The sequence below is a fragment of the Thermobia domestica genome, chromosome 16, assembly GCF_964235325.1.
Source record: "Thermobia domestica chromosome 16, izTheDome1.hap1.1, whole genome shotgun sequence".
Classification (NCBI taxonomy): Eukaryota; Metazoa; Arthropoda; class Insecta; order Zygentoma; family Lepismatidae; genus Thermobia; species Thermobia domestica.
The window spans coordinates 155,982,606-156,001,424 of NC_137469.1; the positions used below are offsets into that span (position 1 = coordinate 155,982,606).

Here is an 18,819-nt window from a genome sequence, read left to right on the forward strand (position 1 = left end):
TCTCGTAATGAATCCACTTCTCATCACCCGTAATAATTCGATGCAGAAATCCCTTTCTGCTCTGTCGTTGAAGCAGCAATTCGCAAATGGTTTTTCGTCTTTCAACGTCTCTGTCTTTCAATTCATGTGGAACCCAATGTGACATCTTTTGAATCATTCCCATGGCTTTCAAGCGTTTGGAGACTGTTGTTTGATCAACGCCTAATGCTGCTGCAAGTTGTTCCTGCGTTTGACACGAATCCTGCTCGAGCAATGTTGTCAATTCTTCGTCTTGAAATTTTTTTGGCTGTCCAGCTCGCTCTTGGTCTGCCAAGCCGAAATCACCACTTCTAAACCGTGCAAACCACTTCTGACACGTTCGCTCAGCTAGAGCATGGTCACCATACACTTCCACCAAAATACGATGACTTTCAGTCGCACTTTTCTGCATGTTAAAGTAATGCAGCAGGACACCCCGCAAAAACACTTTATCAGGCACAAATTGCGCCATGTTCACTTAACTACAAACTGGTGTTGTTGACGCTTTAATCCACTGCCCTATACTACGAACGATACGCGATGACAGGGGTTTGCAACACATGTGTGGATACACGGAACTGTGGGACGCTCCGTTCGTTGCGCCATCTCTTCTCCACCCGCACGAATTAATTCCTAGACCAAATATATATCGATGGTTGAGAGCCAAAAGGGCGTAACTGCTGTTTAGTACTTTTGAGAAAATCAAGTTTTAAAATGTGATAATTTTTAGCTTCCACAATATCTTTTCAGTGTACATATTGTCCTCGAAAAAGGATATTTATTGTAAGTTCACTTCAAGTTTAGTTCTGTCACGACCAAATTCAAGCCATGATACATGTCCTCATAGCATTCAACTCAGAATATCAAAATTCGGCAGTTACGCCCTTTTGGCTCTCAACCATCGATATATATATATATATATATATATATATATATATATATATATATATATATATATATATATATATATATATATATATATATATATATATATATATATATATATATATATATATATTGCTTTGTAAGTATTAGAATGCAATACAAGTATATCTCACAAAGGAATGGAGTTTATATATTTGATTTGGGTACAGAATTCCACACAAATTCCTGAATACTGTTGTTGGCAACATCGCAGTAGAAATTTGCGCAATTTCAGCACTTTCTGCTCTTCGTTAATGAGTCATAGATTATAGAGGTTACCAACGATCTAATCTTTACAAAAAAAAATGCGCAATGTCGTTGCACCGGTTTATACTGACCTCTGTCCTCTGTTTAATTTAGTATTATGCTGTTGTGGTCATGATATAAAAGTTTGATCGTAATTCCTTCATTTGTCTTCCTTTTGTTGCAGATAGATCATGGCCGTTCCATTAAAAGTTTGCAACAAAGAGGAACGACAAACAGTGATCCGGTTTTTGTGGTCGGAAGGTTTAAAAGGAACCATGACTAAATTCCAGATGATGTGCCACCTCATCAATATTCATTCGTCTCTCTAACAGAATCATGTCACGTGCACGCTCAATATTATCATTTGTGGCCGTAGATGGTCACCTGGATACTTCCTCGTGCGTAACACTTGTGTGACCATTTTTGGATTTCGCAATCCATTCGTAGACACTCCGCTGTGGCAAGACACTGTTCCTGTTTTGTGCCGAAAGTCTTTGATGGACTGCGGTCGCGGTCCCGGATACACCTTCCGACCACAAAAACCGGATCACTGCTTGGTGTTCCTCTTTGATGCAAACTTCTAATGGAACGGCCATGATCTATCTGCAACAGAAGGAAGACAAATAAGGAATTAGAATCAAACTTTCATAGCATGACCACAACAGCATAATAATCAAATAAACGAAGACAGACGTCACTATGAACAATGTAAGAAGAGATGTCAAAATTGCGGATAGTTTTTGACCGACCCTTGTATAATCATTAAATATCATAAGCTACTGAAGTCAAACTGTCTAACGGGTAAGATGAGCAGGAAATATACAGAAGATGCATAGAAAAATGAAATGAAATCCTTGAGTTTTATGTCCCACGCTTATGCCGGTTAGGCTAAAGGAGACGGTGATGATGAGAGATGAGTGAAATGGTGGAATGAAGAGTGGGAGGAAACGGGAGAACCCCGAAAAAACCCACGAGCACGGTGTTTGTCCACCACAAAGTTCACACGGCGCGAGCTGGGATTGAACCAGGGACCCTAAGCACCGAAGGTGAACGCTCTACCAGAGCCACCGCGCCCCCAGAAAGTGCATAGAGTCGTAGTCGTCAGACCAAGGGGAAGGTAAATAATCCAAAGTATTCTATAGAGACAGGCTGAAAACAAGGCAGCCTTCCCCGCTGATCTGGTAGCTAGCGCGCGCGCGTCTTTTCGGTACACAGAGTCCCGGGTTTGATTTTCTCTTAAGCGAGCTTGAGCGCATTACGGTGGTTCACCTTAAGCTGTAGATCTAGACCTCATGTGGCCTTGGTACTGAAAATGGAAGCTAAGCTTCAACAAATGAAAAGGATAAACCTATGGAGAGATTTTCCTTCTGAGAGGTGAGGTTTCGGATTCCTTCAGTCGTTGAGTTCTTTAATTAGTCAGAAATTATTTGTAGAGTTTATAGAAGAGTCATAGTTATTTAGTTAGTCAGAAGTAGTTGGTAGAATTAGTGAGTCAAATGTCCTTGTAGAGTATTATCTTTGTATCCCCTTCCGTATTAACGTTTCTTCCATTCATGATTTCTATTCTTTGTTTCACATTTTCTTCTTATTTTCCGTTCTTACTTCTAAAAAAGGTTTTGCGCTGATTTTTCTGTTCAAGCACCTCCACTGATTTTCAATACTCGGAGCCCTTGACTTCTGACATCCATAAATATCCATCCAATATTCCATATCTATTTTAAACTTACTTTCTGTCTATGTTGTATTGTGTTGGAAACAAGCGATTTGCACTATGTAAACTGCATAAGGCTAGTGTAATATTTGTGAAGTAGAGGCCATATTTAGGGGAAATTGTTAGATTGAGAATTTGAATAGATTGCTTGGTAACGAAGTAAAAATAGATGTTATCTCTAAAACACCTAGAAGTTAATAGTATGTAAGTAATATTGTGACATTGTACTGTATTTCCTGTCCTATATCAGTTAAAATAATAAGTTTATAATAAAAATATCATATGCAGTTTGAATACTAATGAAAGCTCAAATTAGCTTAGCAACAAGTTTGATATGGTAAATATTATTTGCACTTTATCTGCCATACGGAAAAGCGTCGCTAGTAGTGGCAAAAAAGGTTAAGTCCTATTACTGTACATGCAAGTTGACGAGGATCTGCAGTTCGCAAGGTACTGGAATACTCTTTCCTTACCTACCAGCTCGTTCAGTAAACCATTCAGCATCTCCTTTGTGCGATAAACATCAGAAAACGTGATATATTCAGTATAGACCTTTGCCAGTAAACGAACTTGGCCAAGCCCTCTCAATTAGAGAAGAAACCGATAAGACTTGCAATTATTGCCTCTTCAATATTCCACCGACGACGCTAATGGCCAATTCACGTGCATTTCTTCATTGCCAAATGGCACCGCTCTTATATCTTCAGTGAACGCCAAGTAGTCATAAGAGAAAATCTGACCAAATGCAAAGATTTATTAAAATATTAGAGCAACAATGCGAAATAAATGCTCGTTTAAGGAGCTCGTAATAATATAATAAATAAATTTTGTATCTATTATAAATTTATAGATGTAATCGAACTACACAAAGCGTAATACACTTTATTTCTAATAAAATACCGATGCAATCAACCGTGATAGAATCGACATTTCAGTGCAAAGATATTATCAATAAAATCCAATTATTAAGTTCTTTGCTCTTCAAAGACATGGAATCAGTTAGTTATCAGAGATATAATTTATTCAGAAGCTGTCCTAACATATCCGAACATCACTCTTTCTACTTTTTTGTCTTTTTGCTGTAGAAGGAAGAAAATGTAAATTTTATTAATGTGATTAATTTTGATAGAATTACACAAGTACGTAAATATAATACGTGCTGGCAATGCAAAAGGCGATTAGTACTTCAAAATAAAATCGACTATTACATGTGAATTATCCGATTATTACATAGTGAATTGTAGCATAGTACGGTACAGATGCCGCTGTCGTGGAGTTGCTACATTTTATGGAAATCATACTTGCAATTGTCGTCGATAGATGTTCACTGGTTGTGCACTCCGCAGAGGTTGGTGAGCTTGCTTTGCGCTTTGTTTATATACTCAGAGAAAGGAAATGTTTAGCCTTTTTCCAGTGAAGTGACTATAATATAGAACGGAAATGTAATATGGAAGAGTAATAGGAAAATACTGTTGTTATCAAGTGACTTATTACGGTTTTTCACGTGACACAAACAAGTAATCTCATTGAAAATTAAAAGAACTAATTTCATATTCCTCTTTTACAATGGTCATAGTTCTCCTATATTTATCATACTTCCACTAATACATTTGATGAAAGAGAGAGAACATTATTATTTAAGTTTAAAATAATTTTTATTAATCAACTTGACAAGGCAGTTGACATGATCCTTGATATGTTATTAATCAAGCTTAACGTCCCAGGACTATGCGTCGGGGCTAAGGGTGACAGTGACTATTGTAATGAATGAAATGGTACAATGAAGAAAGCGGGAGTAAACAGAAGAACCTCAAGAAAACCCATGCACCAGAGATGAGCGTTCTGCAACTGAACCACCGCGACCCCAACTTAATGTTTCATAGATTGATATGTCCAGTGCTGTATTCCTAAAATTTTCAAAGGGTATTAGTCGAGTCAAAATACGGTTTGACCTCGGCAAAATTGCAACCTTTAGTTTTACACCTGTATTTTGTTTAGATACCTCACCTGATGAAAATATCCAAAATCCGACAAAATCGGACCACGGGAACACTCCCAAAAACGGTTTCAAAATGGCGGACCATAGTTTTTCGAAAAAATCGTAGACGTTTACTTTGGAGGCTCTAGTAGCCCTCTTAATTGACATAGAGACATTAATGATACCTCGTTGGAACGCTCATAGACCACAAATTGCAACGAAGTGACTTTTGTACCCATCATCTGAATCGAAAACTGTTTAAAAAGCTTGTGTTGCAATTTTGCCCAGGTTGAGGGTAAAATTGCTCTAGATTTCCTGGAGTATATACACTATTTGCGAATGTTTGTGGTTGGCATCAAGACAGCAGAAGGTATGACAATAGAGAGAGAGAGAAAAAAAAACAACCCACTTGGCATAATGGCCTATTTGTGAGCTTAAGCCTGCTCCAGCGCCATCCGCTAGCGACTGACAGAACTACGTCCAGCCTAGAGGCGAGCGATCTCTCCCTAATAGACGCATCTGGAGCTTTCTAGACCTAATGGCCGTCACGACTTTTTTTTCATGTGACACCCCAGTTTGCCTCACGACGCTCGGTGGACGTCGAAAATTGAGAAACATTGGCCGGGAATTGAACCTGGGACCACGTGGACATGAGTCCAACGTTGTAATCAGCAGACTACGGTGGTCGGCATGACAATAGAGAAGACTTTTTTTAAAAAAATGAACAATGTAAGACGCATATCTTAATAATTCCATTAAAATACTATAAAGAGTGTTATATTGTTCTGTAGGCTGAAAGCATTTAATGCTGTTTTCTCTACTTCTCTCCCTCCCTCCCTCCCTCCCCCTCTCTCTAATAATCACAGAGTAGTCAAAAAAAAAAAGAAAAAGAAAATCGCATGATCGATATACTTGAAGCGCGGCTAAGAACTAAGGGGATATAGTGACTTTACTACTAGAGTCATGATCCGGTTAAATAAACAAGTTCTAGGGATGGCCAGTTCGGGAATTTTTACTTTCCGGAATTCGGAAAGTACAATCGAAAAAATCCAGAATTCGGAAAATCCGGATTTCGGAAAAATTCCAGATGTCGGAAAACTTCCGATTTTTTTCTGAATTCCGGATTATTTGCAAAATCCGGAAAGTGAAATTTCCGACTCCGGACAATTTTAACTATCCCTAGTAACAACAAGGCGAAAGTACTATACGCCTTAAGCAGAAAGTAGGGCTATACTATAATGCAGTGATCGCCAAATCACCGATCGCGAGCTACTAGCTACATTTTCGGAAGATTGCTTTAAAGCTCCAATTCATATTTAAGCAATAAAAATGTATTTTTAAAAACTAGTTGGTAATTCTTTTGGTTGGTAGCTCACAGTAGGATTTAAAACGATATGGTAGTTCAGAAGCTTCATAAATTTGCTGGCCACTGCTCTAATGACTTGGATTGAGTAGAATGTGAACAGCGTATACCGAAAAACAGTGTGACCACCCAGCAGCAAAAATATTTCGTACTAACCTATACAGAAAAAAAAACACTAGATCTGGTTAAAAGTACTAAATTTTATCTCCTTCCGTTTCACCCTATTTATGACATTTTCCGATATTAATATCTTATTAGAAGGTTTCCGGTAGCTTCCCCTCCCCTGTGGATAGGGGAGTGATCTACACATTCCTGAAAGAACCTCCAATTTTAAATTTTTTACAGTCAAAAAATATATATACAAACGTGCAAACCACTTACACCCTCCCAATATGACATTACACCGCCAAACTAAAAATCCTGACTGAATCCCTGTTAATTGTCGTATTAAAACTCACTGTAAAACAACTAAAGTAACACAAGTATGACAAATATAGAGGATGTCGGTAGAAAATAAGAAATATCATAAAATCGGCTTATTGAGAAAATCGAGCTTTAATTTCTTAATAGTCTACTATTTAAACGGACCACCAAATATGTAATATTGTTTATTGTGGTCATTTATTAGTTGAAGGAGGAATCGGACGGCACCTATGTTCCACTTCTACTCTTGTAAATACCACTGTTAAACAAAAAGGCAGAAAAAGTTACTATACCAGGAACAGTCAAATTTTCGTACATTGCTAAATTTTCGTAAGATTCTTCTCGTAAATATATTTTTAAGAAAAGAAGAGCAAGAGAAAGTACTAGATTTGTTAGTGAACGTACTAGAACACTAAAATATTATAAAAAGTACTAGATCTAGTACGAAAGTACTAGCAGTTGTCATACTGCCGCAATTACTATCGCCTACAGCCCTCGATTCAATTAGTATTTTTTTTACAAAGTATCATAGAATATGTAAAATAAATAAAATCTGTGACTGCCATGTGTAAATATTGTTTGCATTTTGTTAATTTTCAATATTCATATTTATTAAAGAATTGAAGTTGATAAAGTCCTCATAATTCTTGTCTTAACTTTTAACATTCTCAAATTTATTCATTACACTGGTATACAACATTTTGCTTATGATTATTTCTTGATGAATTTTTATGTATTTTGGCCCCCTGAACACGAATCTGGCACTTATATTTATGTAGTATCAATATTTTCAATGATATAAGCATGTTTTATTTTTCTCCTATACTGATTTATGCAGAGTAATTTGCGTGCTTTTATTTCGATACTCGCTAGGTTTTATCGCATTTGTTACTAAAGGTAATTGTTTGGAGTAGCAAATAGAGAATATAAATTCTAAAGATTCATAGCAGAATTGTAAATTGATTAAATAGAGTTATTCAAACGTGAAGTTGATGTTGGAGAAAACTAAATATGAGGAATATTAATGCGACGTGTGTGGAGATTTCAAAATTGTTGGTTTTCTTCTTGGGTTGCAAAGTGGTTATACTAAATATTCCTGCTTTCTATGTCTGTGGGACAGCCTGGTAACTAACCAGCATTATGATAAAACCGTGTGTCCTGAAAGAATGGAGCTTATTCCAGGAACACATAATGTGATAAATGAAGCATTAGTGCCCAAGGAGAAGATTCTCATGCCAAAATTACATACTAAGCTGGAATTGGCAAAACAATTTCTGAAAGCTCTGTAGCTCACAATTCACCTGCCCTACAATGTATCAAACAAATGTTTCCACCTTTATCAGAGGCAAAAGTTCTGGCTGGTACGAGGGCCTCATATTTTCACAGGGCCTCAGATTTATGTCATGCTTAATAGTACTACACTTAAACAAAAAATGACGGAGTTGGAAAGAAACGCTTGGGAAGCCTTTCATAAATTGGTGACGAGATTTCTTGTGCATAACCGAAGTGAAGCGTTTGATCACCAAGTTAAGACATTCATTGATCAATATCGAGCATTGGGATGTAGAATGTCTTTAAAATTACATATGCTTCATTCACACCTGGATTTCTTTAGGGAGAATTAAGGAAATGTTAGCGAAGAGCACGGGGAACGTTTCCATAAGGACATTCAGGTAATAGAAAGCAGATACCAAGGAAGGTGGGACTGTGCAATAATGGGTGATTATGCTTGGGGTTAGTCCGTGACGAAGTGAACGTTTCCCACAAAAGAAAAAGAACCACTAATCTTCACTTTTGACTATGGAATTCCAGTACTTGATGAACACTTTCCTCCAATCTCAAGTACTTTTGTATATATTTTTATAAGAAATGTAATATTCATATATTTTAGTATTCATGTATTGTTATGTAGATTTTTGTTACCCAGAAAGTTGATGTCCAAAATGTGTGTATTATGTTTGTAGTTCAATGTTCCTATAAGACACAATTGTATAATATATTACTGTTTGAGTAAAATCTGATATGCTTATATCATTACAAATTTTGACATTACGGGAAAATAACTGCCATACTCGTGTTCAGTGGGTGCAAATCATTAAGAAACCGACGAAAAACAAACATAAGCACGACTTTGATCAAAATTTGTATACCAGTGTATTCTTCAAACTTCTCTTTCTTTCTTGATAATAAGTTTCTGTTTTTTTTTTTTTTTTAAGTTTATTAAATAATTGTTGATGACATTTTAATTAATGACATTAATATTGATTGTTAGTGAGATTATTACTTGGAAAAATCAATAACATGTAAAAGAAAATACCAGAAAACCACACACACTTCACAAACCTTACCTTTTACACTATATTGTAACCTCGAATTCTCGGTACAAAATTCTAGCGATAAATAATTATTATTGTCATAGAGGAATAAACTATAGATGGGTTTAGGGTTTAAAAAGAACCGACGTGGAGGCAAGATGTCGCTACTGTTAAAAGGAAATGTAATTAGTCCGGATTGTTCGCTTTTGGAATATTCAGTGTTTCCATTTTCAAAGTTTTACAGATGGTAGACATTTATCTATACACCTTTATTTTTAAAACTTAAAGATACATGCGGATAACAGTGACAATCATAAGCAATTGGAACATTTTCTTCCTGCTAGCTCTGAAGCTTGGAACAGATACCTGTGGACAATACAAACGGTTGCAACGATACATGACTTCTGTTGTAAAGCATCCCACTCTGCACAAGCACCCTGCGCAATTCAGCAATTGACCGTGGGGGAGGTATTAAGGCTGCAATCCGCCATCCGAGAGAACCCCATGCATATTCAATGGGATTGAGGACCGATGACCTCGCTTGCCACTCGAGACCATGATGTCTACATGTGGCAGGTAATCCTTCATCAACTACGCCCTATACAGACATGAATTATCATTCACAGAACAAAATTCAGCACAGCAGTACCATGAAACAATGAGATATACTCCTCAAGGATAACGTTCCTGCAGATCTCAGCTGTTTCTGTTCGGTGCTGGAACACATTAAGTGATATGCGTGTCCCTAACATGATGCCACTTTTTACCGTGACAAAAAGACCTTCATACTTGTCTCTTTCTACAACATTTTGGTAGTGTTAATGTGTTCATCCTGCCCTCCAAATAAATAAACGGTGAGAATTACTCTCCAAACTGAATCCTGATTCGTCACTAAAGAATACATCACTCCAATGTTCTGGAGTCCACTCATTATGGGCTATACACCACTGTAGGCATAACTACGCTGCTGTTGAGGGGGAGGGGAATGCGCCTGGCGGGTAGGTGTGCATGCAATATGATTTCCTGTAACCACCAGTTAACTGTTACGTGGCTCTCAGAGATAGCTGCAATCTTAAGCTAGTGTCAGTTCATGCTGTGCTCGTTGGTCTTCGTCAAGCATTTAACGTAAGACGAGATAACACGCGACGTTCTTGCACGTCGACGACCTCCACCATACTGTCTTTCATTGTTTTCACCAGTCAGGAAACAACACCATAATCGCGACGCAACACTGCGAGGAACATTCAAATCCCTAATCACACCCTGTTGACTTTGTCCCATTTCTAATGTACCGATGATCCGACTGCACATTACACCATTCCCATGTGCTCTCTGAGCCATTGTGTGTGCATATGACCGATATGTACTGCACACTTCGAAAACTACAAGTCACTGATTATGTGTTTCTCCCGCTGCGGATATTCTTCGTGTTACCACGGTCACAAAGGGAACCTGTGTCCCCGAACAGGATGGTGCCTACGTCGTTTCAATCAAGCACGCCAACTCGATGGCATTCACTGGATCAGCATACCATAGGGATCTGCTGTTCTCAAATCAATGTTCCCTTAAGTTTTGGATAAAAGTGTAGTGTGCGATATTATATAGCTTATCGTTGCGTACTTTCAGTTACACGAAAATATCATTTAATTACATTCTAATAATAATATTATTATTCTTTATTTTCCATGAATACTAACGCTTTAACTTGCTTTGGAGAAAGTAATTCATTATAGCTATTTCCTTATTCAGATGATGATGAAACACAAGAAGCAGAAGATAGTGTGGCTACTTACGTAAGTCTTGCTTTGAGGAATTCCACCCAATCCTCTTGCACAAGCAGATTATCTCTATCATGATCAAACAAACGAAACAGTCGCTCTAGTAAATCCTGAAAGAAAAAGAAAGGAAATTAAATTAAAAGAAGTCCACGCACATGAGAAAAGGAAGAAAAAAACTCAAAGTGTGTTCCAATTGATATAGCTGAATTTGTGGTTCGAAACAACAGATACATGCGCGTACATACTACGAACGTTAATATATCTGAAGAAACAAATCAAAGTACTAAAAGATAACTAACTTGTTTATTTTAGGATTATTTTGAATTGAAAATTGAATTTGGCTTGGTATCCTTCGACTACGTGTATGTCTATACGAAAACAACAAACTAACTTTATTTATGCATATTTAACCTGTTAAACACTCTGTAAGATGTCAGAGAATCTTGTCGAGCAGAAGACTCTATGTAATGGACTAGTATAAGAGAATATGTGGGTATTATATAGAGCCAGCGGTGTCGCCTTATGCAGTTCACAAAAGCACGTGAACCACCCAATATTGTGCGTTGCTCATTGTTCCTTAATATATTTAATAGTATTCAGAATATTATATTATCATTTCGTTTCTTTCTTTTATTTTCTTTTCTGTTATATTGCAGCCCTTTGCTTCACCCCTTGTGTATATGCATTCCAGCATCACACCACGTTCACAATAGCGCTGCGCTCTTGACTGGCTACTCTGTGTGTAGTAGAGACCTGCACGGGCCAGGGTCAGCCCGAGGCCCGAAGCCCGGCCCGGCCTGCGGGCCGGGCTTGGGCGGGCCGACTCAGTTATTTCTTTGGGCCGGGCCGGGCTTGGGCGGGCCGACCCTGATTTCTCTTCAGGTCGGGCCGGACTAAGGTCGATTAATTGCAATTCTTTAAATAATTATTGGATTTCGTTAAACAATAATTAGAATAAAGGCAAACATTGAAGAAGTGTGCCCGTGAAAAATGGTACAAAATGAAACTTTTAAACTTTATCGGACACGGGCCGGGCTTGGGCCAAGAATTTTAAAAAAACTTATCGGGCCGGGCCGGGCTCAGGCCGAAAATCTCCAAAACTTTTCGGGCCCGGGCTGGGCCGGGCCTAGATACATTCGGGCTGGATTGGGCTCGGGCCGAAACATTCGGCCCGTGCAGGTCTCTAGTGTGTAGTACAGAAGGGTAAGCGAGAGCAGCAGAGTGGCGGAACTGTGGTCTCCTGACGTTCAAAACAAGATTTTGAACATACAGTCTTACCCGTAGCTGTTGAAGACTATTTTCGTGATATTGATATGACGCTTAAAACAGAATCAAAGATTGAACTTTTGCAATTGAAAATAGAATAATCGTAGGATATAATTCATTCTCTCGGTCAGTTATCTGCATTTCTTTTTGTCTCAATTTCTTATAATAAAAATAAGCTAATGTAATAAACAAAATTACGGCTTTCCGAGGTCGTATGGAAGGGGACGCAAGGTTTAGAACTCTTTCCAGCGAAGTCAACACAAAGTGAAATTACATTTCAACTTACTTTGAAGTATTTTTGTTTAATATGTATAATCTCCAATTTTTATTTCAGGCATAGGCGGCGCCAGAATTTGGGTAATGTGGATGCAGGCTAGGATAGGACAACACATCCTAACATTGTTGCCAGAAAGCTCTGCACTATTGAGCCTTTAGATCTTAAAAATAAAAATAATAAAAACTAGAAAAACACGGTATAATAGCAAGCAACTTATGAGAAACTTAAGAAGTCACTAAAATATATCCAAAAATAGGAAACAAGAAATATACAAAAGAGAAAGGATTATTGTAGGAAATCTGAAAATCGAAGTTAATGTGGGTGCAGCTGCATCCACTGGATCCACTGTGATGGCGCCTATGCTTTCAAGTACTGTTTTCCTGCCTAAATAAACTGAATATTTGTAAGAAAAGAGAATAGTTTATGAAACCACACTGTACTTTGTAACATTGCTACAACGGTAAGATTTTACCTGCTGTATTGTGAGAACTTGAAGGAAATTTTGGAACTGATTTTCCTATTTCAACATCATTCTTTAACGTGTGAAACAAATATAGATGAGTATTTTTATTTGCAGTAACGTACGTATAACGCACGTCTAAACACACTTTTTTTTGGGGGGGGGGGGAGGGAGCGTAAGTTACATCAGTTCAGAGATTCCACTTGATGCTCTGAGATGATTCTCTCAATGTATTTCAACGTGGCGAAAATGAAAATGTGATGGTACACTGACTGACTTATAAATATGTTTGCTAGTATTTAATATTTCTTTTCCATAGGTTACAGTTATGTATTGCTAAAACTTTTGGTAGATATAGTTCGACCATTTTCAAAAGTATATATTATGCCCACCCTTATACCTCTTTACATCACTGAATTAAAAGTTAATGTAAGCTGAAATGAAATCTGTAAGTTGTACGTCCCACGATTATGCCGGTTAGGCTAAAGGAGACGGTGATGATGAGAGATGAGTGAAATGGTGGAATGAGGAAAGTGGGAAGAAACGGGAGAACCCCGAGAAAACCCACGAGCACGGTGTTTGTCCACCACAAAGTCCACACGGCGCGAGCTGAGATCGAACCAGGGACCCCAAGAACCGGAGGTGAACGCTCTACCACTGAGCCACCGCGCCCCCCTAATGTAAGCTGAACTGTAAAAGTTATAGGTGAATATATGATGTATACTCCTGTGTATCCTTCATTACATCCTTGATAGGTTTATAGTATTAGGTTTACCCAAAATACTCTCTCTCAGTACTAGCGAGTCTAAGGCCTGTTTCACATAGAAGCATTTTCCGGAAGATTTTGTATATTATATATATATATATATATATATATATATATATGTGTGTGTGTGTGTGTGTGTGTGTGTGTGTGTAATTACCCTATTATGGTAGAGAATTATGTTGAGTGATTGCAAACTACTGTATGTCATTTAGTACATTGATGGATTGTGACAGTTTAGAAATAAGTTAGGACAGATATATTTGACCAAGATTAACAATCATCAGGAGGTGAAAACTACACTGTGTCGAAATTTCTAGGTTAATTTAAAGCAATAAAGGGCTGACAGATTATGTAATGAAATTATCGTTGTTTTGCTTTTCTTTGCTTGCTATTTGAAGGGAAATTGTCATCGAACCTGAAATGTGTAAAATACTTGGAACACTTGATTGAAAAAGTTAAAAAAAAAAAAAAAAAAAGCATGAGAACTGTAATAAACAGATTAAAACTATGCTGAATTTAACTACTGTGAGCACCAGGGGCGGCAAGTTCATGGGTCCGCATCCGCAGCATTTGAACCTTTATCGAAGTAAAAATTGTAACATATAACGCAGTTTTGTGGAGAGTTGGCTCATCTCAACAACGCAATCGTTAGTCTGATTACGTTTTTCACACTTACTTCCTTCAACTACCAGCTGTCATATGACGTTAGATCTAACCCGTTGCGGGGGGGCGCGGTGGCTCAGTGGTAAAACGTTCACCTCTGGTGCTTGGGGTCTCTGGTTCGATCCCAGCTCGTGCCGTTTGAACTTTGTGGTGGACAAACACCGTGCTCGTAGGTTTTCTCGGGATTCTCCCGTTTCGTCCCACTTTCTTCACTCCAGCGTTTCACTCATTTCTCATAATCACCGTCTCCTTTAGCCTAACCGGCATAACCGTTGGACGTTAAACTGAAAGATTTCATTTTTTCTAACCCGTTGCACCTCATACCATGAGATTTGGGATACTAATGCCATCCCGTGTTCAAAGTGCTCAATACCTTTAAGACGACTTGATACATATAAAATTTATTAATGTTTCTCGCTCTTGCGCTTGTCATTAAAAACATCGTAGTACATTGGGAACAACTCATTAAAATTTTTATCACTACTTCAATTCAAATTGCAAATTCACTACTTGCTCAGCGGTTAACGGATCCCAATCATTGTTTTGCAAGAAAGAAAAGCAGTCAGTATGTTTCATTTTACCACAACTTGAGAATCACTGTGATAATCGTAATCATATATTATTCTGACAAATTTCTTATTATTATTCTATTAGTTAAGGAACAAAGAATAAAACAAGCTTAATGAATAGTTTAATGTGATGTCTGAGATGATTTAGGCTCATAACAAAAATACTTTGTGGTTATGATGAATGATTGTTTCGTATATACAATGCATTCTCCGTTACAGAGAGTTGCAGGTTGCGGTCAGATCGATGGCAAAACTCAAAGGAAAAAATTTCAGAAGAGCAAGGTCTAAAAATATATATATATATAAATAAAAATTAAAAAAACAAATCTCTTTCGTAGTGAATATTAAGACACCAATTATATACGCAAGATGTTTCAGCACCATAATCGCAAACTGATTTTTGGTGTATCCGCCAACAGACAAGACTACGAAGAGTATTTTTCTAACATGCTACAACATCTTAAGAATCATCGAATAAAGATAAAATGCGATGAAAACTTACTCTGTGAAATCTCATGGTACAACGTAAAATCAAATAGGAGCCGAGAAAAATTTACATTAACCTATTGCGGAAGGACGATAGAATTTTAGTTATATATTCATTGAATTTGAAAAGTTTTCACATTGTAAGATTTTTCAGTCAAATTAGAATGAATAAGTGATAAAATTGTTTTGCACAAGTTTCTCTCAATGTGTATGTTCAACTCGGGCCTGTAGCTAGGGAGTGGCCATAGAGTTGAGCATCTCTGAATCTTTCAGTTGTTTCTTCGTAAGTATGTAAGATGAACTTAACCCTCTTTCAAATGATCTGAGCCCCGTTTCTTAGTGTTCTGGTTACGGACCTGGTTTAAGTACATCATTGCAAATTTCTTAGTAATCCATAATGGCTGCGTCACATAGAGGTTTCCACTGAATGCAAGCTCAAGTAAGCATAAGAAATTGTATAACATGAACTCATAGTACAGTTGGTTGAGGTTCGAGCAGAGTCAGTCTTTCAGAGACTTTGGAAATTGGAATGGTTCAAGGATAACGTTAGATCAGAAGTTGTAGAAAATATTTAATTTTATTTGATTTTCAGTTCAGTGTCAGACTATATGAGACATGGACCTACAGCTTAACGTGGATCCGAACCACAAGAGCTCCTGCTAGGAATTGAACCCGGGTCTCCCACGCCAAGGACGTGTATGCTAACCGCTTAGCCACATGGAAACGCAAAAATATTGTTAATCACATAAAGGCGAGAGCAAACATGCACTCGTTTCCTTCTAATATCTCCATACGTTCATTAGGTTCATTAGCGTTATCATTTATCTTTAGCCTATAATGCAGTCACTTTTCAATTAGGTGCTCTGAGAAGACACAGTTTGCCGCTCTCATTCTCGATAAACGACATGGAGAGAGGAAGGAACAGGTATACACATTTTATTCGAGCAAATTTTCTCTGAGGAGGCAAAATCAAAATACAAGAGGGCTTCACTCTGACACTATTTCACTCTATCAAAGGTTGTTCCTTCCACAAGAGTGACATGTAATCGTATTATAATTTGTCTTTACTCCGGTGGAGGTGCGAGTCAAATCCCCAGGAAATATGCCTGAAGAAACGCTGCTGACAAGTAATGAGACATTGATGAAAGGCAGTAGTGATAGGCAAACAATAATATCGATGGTTTCCTGATCACACTACTCGTGGATCGTAAATATGCGTGGATAGCAAGTACTTGCTTATTATATGCTGCTACCGCACTCCTTTCCTTTCCTCGTTGTGCTTCTGCTTTTCTCAGACTCTAAGGCTTCTTTCACATTATCCGGTGCAGAAAAAAAGTCAGAGACATATATGGGTTCACCCTTTTTTTTAGAGAAGTGATAATTTGAAGGAGATTTTTCTATACTCTTTCCACAATCGATAGCCTTGATCAAAATAGCGGCCAGGTTCTGGATATTTAAAATATGATCCCGGTATTCACCTGTTGAGACTGGGAAAACCAGGATAAAGTCCTTTCAGGATAGTCGGTGGTTCAGATCTATCCCAGAAGCCAGTGGAGGATCTAGAAGGTAAAAACTGGGGGGAGGGCTGCCAGACCCCAGACTATGAGAAGTATATCATGAGTTTACTATAAAGTTTCAAAAATATATAAATAATAGCTTAAATTATTTTCGTCACCCTGAAAACTGGGGGGCTTAGACCCCACGGCCCCGGGCTAGATCCGCCACTGCCAGAATGCCAAGTCAACGCAACCACTGAGCCCAAGGATAATCTGTAGGCATTATTTATTATTATTATTATTATTATTATTATTATTATTATTATTATTATTATTATTATTATTATTATTATTATAGTATTTCAGGTTTATTCTTTTATTTTAATCGCTCCGCCTATTGACTCAAGTCTCTTTAAAGCACTGCTCTAATCAAAGGACCATTCAAGAAATTACAACCATAGAAGTGTTAAAGATAATTATAAAATATATAAGGTTCCGTATATTTATCAAATATCACATCACGAATTTTCTCTTGCTTTGTGAAAGTACATAAAGGTATTATTACTAAATATATAATATTGCTGAAATATTTGATAGTGTATATTTCAATTTTGGGGCACCATAAATTTATAGAATTACAAGCTCATTTGTCCAGTGCTACCCGGACATTTATTTCTACCAATCTTCTATTACATAGAAAAAAATAATTTATATTGATTTGGACTCTTTAATCAACGACTTATGGATTCGACACTCCGGTAGTATTGGTCGTTTTCGATCATTTTCACATGCCATCTTTTCCCATATATTGTATGTAACAAGTTTGGTTAAAATTACTCCAGGTGTACTGGGCTAGAACATAACCACATATACAAACACACTCCACACACATATATACTGTATGTACGTAAAACACACGCATCCATATTATCGCAGCCACTTAGGGGCGCGGTGGCTCAGTGGTAGAGCGTTCACCTCCGCTGCTTGGGGTCCCTGGTTCGATCCCAGCTTGCGCCGTGTTGACTTTTTGGTGGACAAACACCGTGTCCGTTTCCTCCCACTTTCTTCATTCCACCATTTCATTCATTTCTCATCTTCACCGTCTCCTTTAGCCTAACCGGTATAACCGTGGGACGTAAAACTTAAAGATTTCATTTTTCATTTTATCGCAGCCACTCTCTACTCTTTCCTGGCAACACTTGCTTCCTCCTCCAACAGCCATCCGACAGTTTGCCGCGTATATGTGAAGAGCTTCATTGCTTGTAATGTCCCGCTTGGCTATACACGGCGATCTGCCGCGCCAGATTCTAGCAGGGAGATCCGGCTGTTTTTGCTCGCCGGATAAATGTCCAGCGACCGCCGTACATATGTGAAGAGCTTCATTGCTTGCAATGTCTTTCTACCTTGTCCGGCAATTCGCCGGAAACAGATCTGGCAAATCGCCGCATAATGTGAAAAGGCGGTAAAAGCGCGTTCCTACATCATATTTGGCCAGTTGCAAACGACTGCAATAGGGCTTGATAAGGAGACGTTGTTTACACTGATCATTTCATTCCATTCTACTGACGCGCATTGTTGGTAAACCATTTAGCACAAATCAAAAGATACTTTACGCAAACTCATCAATCGAATAAGGTAAAGTAGTCGAGGAAACAGAAAGGCGTCGTTGGCCTGTCCGCTCATTCTGACGGCACAAGCTTCCCTTTGACATTCTACTTATAGTCCTTTGTTGGGAAGATGGTATTTAGCTCGTTTTCCAGTTGCCTGATATATTAACTGTAGTCCTTTCACTTACAGGTACGAAATACATATAAAATACTGTAATAACATTTATCAATGCTGGATTAAAACAAACCTGTTTTGTTTTACAGTGTGAAACTACGGTAGACTTCCAAATTATGAGAATTCAGTACTTGAATTAGTACATCTATAATTACTGGTTGCAATAGACTAATAAGATCAAGGATAGAACCTGTTCCTCGGTGCTGAATGAATATGAAAAAAAAAAATACTCGCTATACCTTACTGTTTCTTTTCTATGGCGATAGACGTTTAAACCGGAAATGGTTAATTTTAACCA

General features: G+C 37.8%; 1 protein-coding gene across 2 annotated transcripts in view; it reads right to left on the minus strand.

Moving 5' to 3' along the window:
* Nox (NADPH oxidase) overlaps positions 1–18,819 on the minus strand; it is a 613,528-nt gene that overhangs the window by 411,393 nt on the left and 183,316 nt on the right. For both annotated transcript variants that reach the window (XM_081743205.1, XM_081743206.1), the window contains exon 2: positions 10,772–10,866. In XM_081743205.1, the coding sequence (XP_081599331.1) occupies positions 10,772–10,866 (95 nt within the window). The remainder of the gene's footprint in view (positions 1–10,771; positions 10,867–18,819) is intronic.